The sequence below is a fragment of the Salpingoeca rosetta genome, assembly GCF_000188695.1.
Source record: "Salpingoeca rosetta unplaced genomic scaffold supercont1.42, whole genome shotgun sequence".
Taxonomy (NCBI): domain Eukaryota; class Choanoflagellata; order Craspedida; family Salpingoecidae; genus Salpingoeca; species Salpingoeca rosetta.
This window is the reverse complement of record NW_004754892.1, coordinates 93,971-96,470: the sequence shown is the minus strand read 5'-3', so window position 1 is coordinate 96,470 and position 2,500 is coordinate 93,971. Positions and strand designations below refer to the sequence as shown.

The window sequence follows — 2,500 nt, the reverse complement described above, 5'->3', positions numbered from 1 at the left end:
ACGCACTTCATACGCGACCACATACTGCGTCTCTCACTCCCTCCACTTCAACACCTTCCCCTCACCCACTCCTTTCCCAAACAAGACTGTGGCTGCGACGCCGCGGCGTGCACTGGGCGATGTGAGCAACAACAGCCACGTGCTCAAGGCCGGCAAGACGCCCGGCTTCCCATCGGCGCGCAAGGCGTCCAAGAAGCTTGGTGTGCGCGCTGACCAGTCAGGCACCAACAGTTCCATCAACCCCAACACCAGCAGCAGTAGCAAGCTCGCCCTCCGCCCAGGCGCCCTCAAGCAGGCCAACGCCACCAAGGGGCTGGCCATGCCTGCAAGCACGATGAAAGCAACACAGCAACAGCAGCAGCGGAAGGAAACGCGAGCATGGTGGGACAAGCCTGTTGAGAGGATGCCCATGAACGACGATGACATGCACATCCCAGACCCATTCCAGGACAAGCTGGCAAGGTGTGTGTGTGTGTGTGTGTGTGTGTGTGTGTGCGTGAGTATGCGTGCGTGTGAGTCTGTCTGTGTGTGTGTGTCGGCGACGCGAAGGCATCCCACATGTCAACACGTACACGCTCTCATCTGCCATGCAACACCACTCCACAATTCGTGGATGAAACACTGCTTCACGCACACTTGTGTGTGTGTGTGTGTGTGCAGAGCGTTTGGTGATGCTAACGGCTCGGATGACGCGCTGGACTTGAGTCTGGATGAGTTTGCACCAGACCCGTTCTGCTTTGGAACGGCACCATCAGCGACAGCCAAGGCAGCCCCATTTTCTGCCTCGGCCGCCTTGAACATCTTCAATGACATGCAGGATGCAACATGCGGCCTCGTTGGAGTGCCATCCTCCCTCGACGACAACGACGACCTGTGATTGTTGGCGTCAAACATGCGTTGTGTTGTCTCTTTACATTCGTGTGTGTGTGTGTGTGTGTGTATGTGTGTATCGACATGTGAACAGACGACGAGATTTGGCGTGATTGGATGTCGTTCCCCCCCCCCCTCCAACTAGTTGGTGTTGTGTTTCTCATTTGCGTCGTTTTTTCTCTCGCTTTGCGCTGCTGCGCGTTGTCTTTCTTCACGCCCCTCATGGTGGCGTGCCTCCCCCCTCCCCTCTCTTCACTGTTGCTTGCGCTGTTTCTTCCCTTTCCCTTTCCCTTTTTCGTTCCTAATCGATCTGAACGCAGGTTTCCATCTTGCTTTCTATTCTTCGTATTGAACCCCCCAATCCAAGCAATCCAGAGAGCCCGTTGCATGTTCAGTCACACGCACACATTGTTGGTGCGGTGTCGCCAACTCGGAAAACGATTGGCAAGCACTCACTGTCTGAACAACATGGAGAAGAAGAAGTATGTAACTAGCACATGATGCGCTTGCTGGTAGTGCTGCCGCATTCGTGTTCACCTCAACGAAACGCAGCACCACCACAGCGACAACAGAACAACAACAACAACACTATTGCCGCCAACTTCAAATTACCGTTAGCCCACTCCCTCCTTTCGTGAATGATGTGTGTGAATTTTCCTCTTCGCCCCTTCCCCTATTCCCCAACTTTGAGCAATAAAACCATCGACGCCCCACCCACAAACAACAATCACACACAACACAGCCACGCACACAAACACACACACACACACATACCACGAAACACACACACACACACACATACCACGACACACACTCACTTTCAACACCCACCAATCCATCCCCATCCCCATCCCCATCCCGACGTCACCCAGCGCCGCACGAGCAACTGGGTGCTTGTTGTCCCGTTTGTTTTGTGGTGACGCTTCTCGGAAGAAAGGTGAGCATATAGCGGAGGTGTTTTGCCCGCCTCGCATCATCGCACAAACTGCTGCTCCATTGCCACGCCCTACGCGTTACCTATCATCCTGCCATGCACAATCGCTACCCAACCACCCGATCATAGGATCATGCCCCCCCCCCCCTATTACCCGCTCTCACGCTCACATTCCCATTTCCCATTACCCTGCCTGTGTAGCGCTCATACACGTCAACAGGATGAGAACAGCAGTTGGTCGGTTTGCCCGGCTGCTGCTTGGCGCCACTCTGGTGTGCACGCTACTGGCGACAGCAGCATGCAATGCACAAGACGACCCCATCGCCATCTCGCTCCGTGAAGGAGAATCCACTGACGTCGATGTCTTTGTGGATGGCCTTGATCAAGTGTACCTCACCGGCACCTCGCAAACTGCAACTTGGAGCACCCGCGCGCAAGGTATAAGGGGGATGTAATGTGTTTGTGTAGCACCTACCTTCGTGCGATAGATGACGTGTGCACCTTCGTGCGTGTTTCTATTTCTGTTGCAGCTCAAAGCGACGACATGCTAGCTCGTTTGCCTGCACACACACACACACACGGACGCACACACACACGTACACACGCACACATGTGCACTGACAAACGTACTGTTGTGTTCGCCACACACACACACACACACACATCACACACCACACCACCACACACACACACAAC

The 2,500-nt window shown here is 54.5% G+C and overlaps 2 protein-coding genes across 2 annotated transcripts in view; both read left to right on the top strand.

Moving 5' to 3' along the window:
- Window positions 1-1,247, top strand: part of PTSG_11236 (uncharacterized protein) — a 2,141-nt gene extending 894 nt beyond the window's left edge. The window contains exons 4-5 of the mRNA XM_004987678.1: window positions 86-462; window positions 661-1,247. Coding sequence (XP_004987735.1) covers window positions 86-462; window positions 661-877 — 594 coding nt within the window. The 3' untranslated portion in view covers window positions 878-1,247. The remainder of the gene's footprint in view (window positions 1-85; window positions 463-660) is intronic.
- Window positions 1,248-1,787: 540 nt separating this feature from the next.
- The window catches only part of PTSG_11235 (tyrosine phosphatase), a 27,095-nt gene continuing 26,382 nt past the window's right edge, over window positions 1,788-2,500 (top strand). The window contains exons 1-2 of the mRNA XM_004987677.1: window positions 1,788-1,807; window positions 2,006-2,242. Of these exons, the coding sequence (XP_004987734.1) occupies window positions 2,026-2,242 (217 nt within the window). The 5' untranslated portion in view covers window positions 1,788-1,807; window positions 2,006-2,025. The remainder of the gene's footprint in view (window positions 1,808-2,005; window positions 2,243-2,500) is intronic.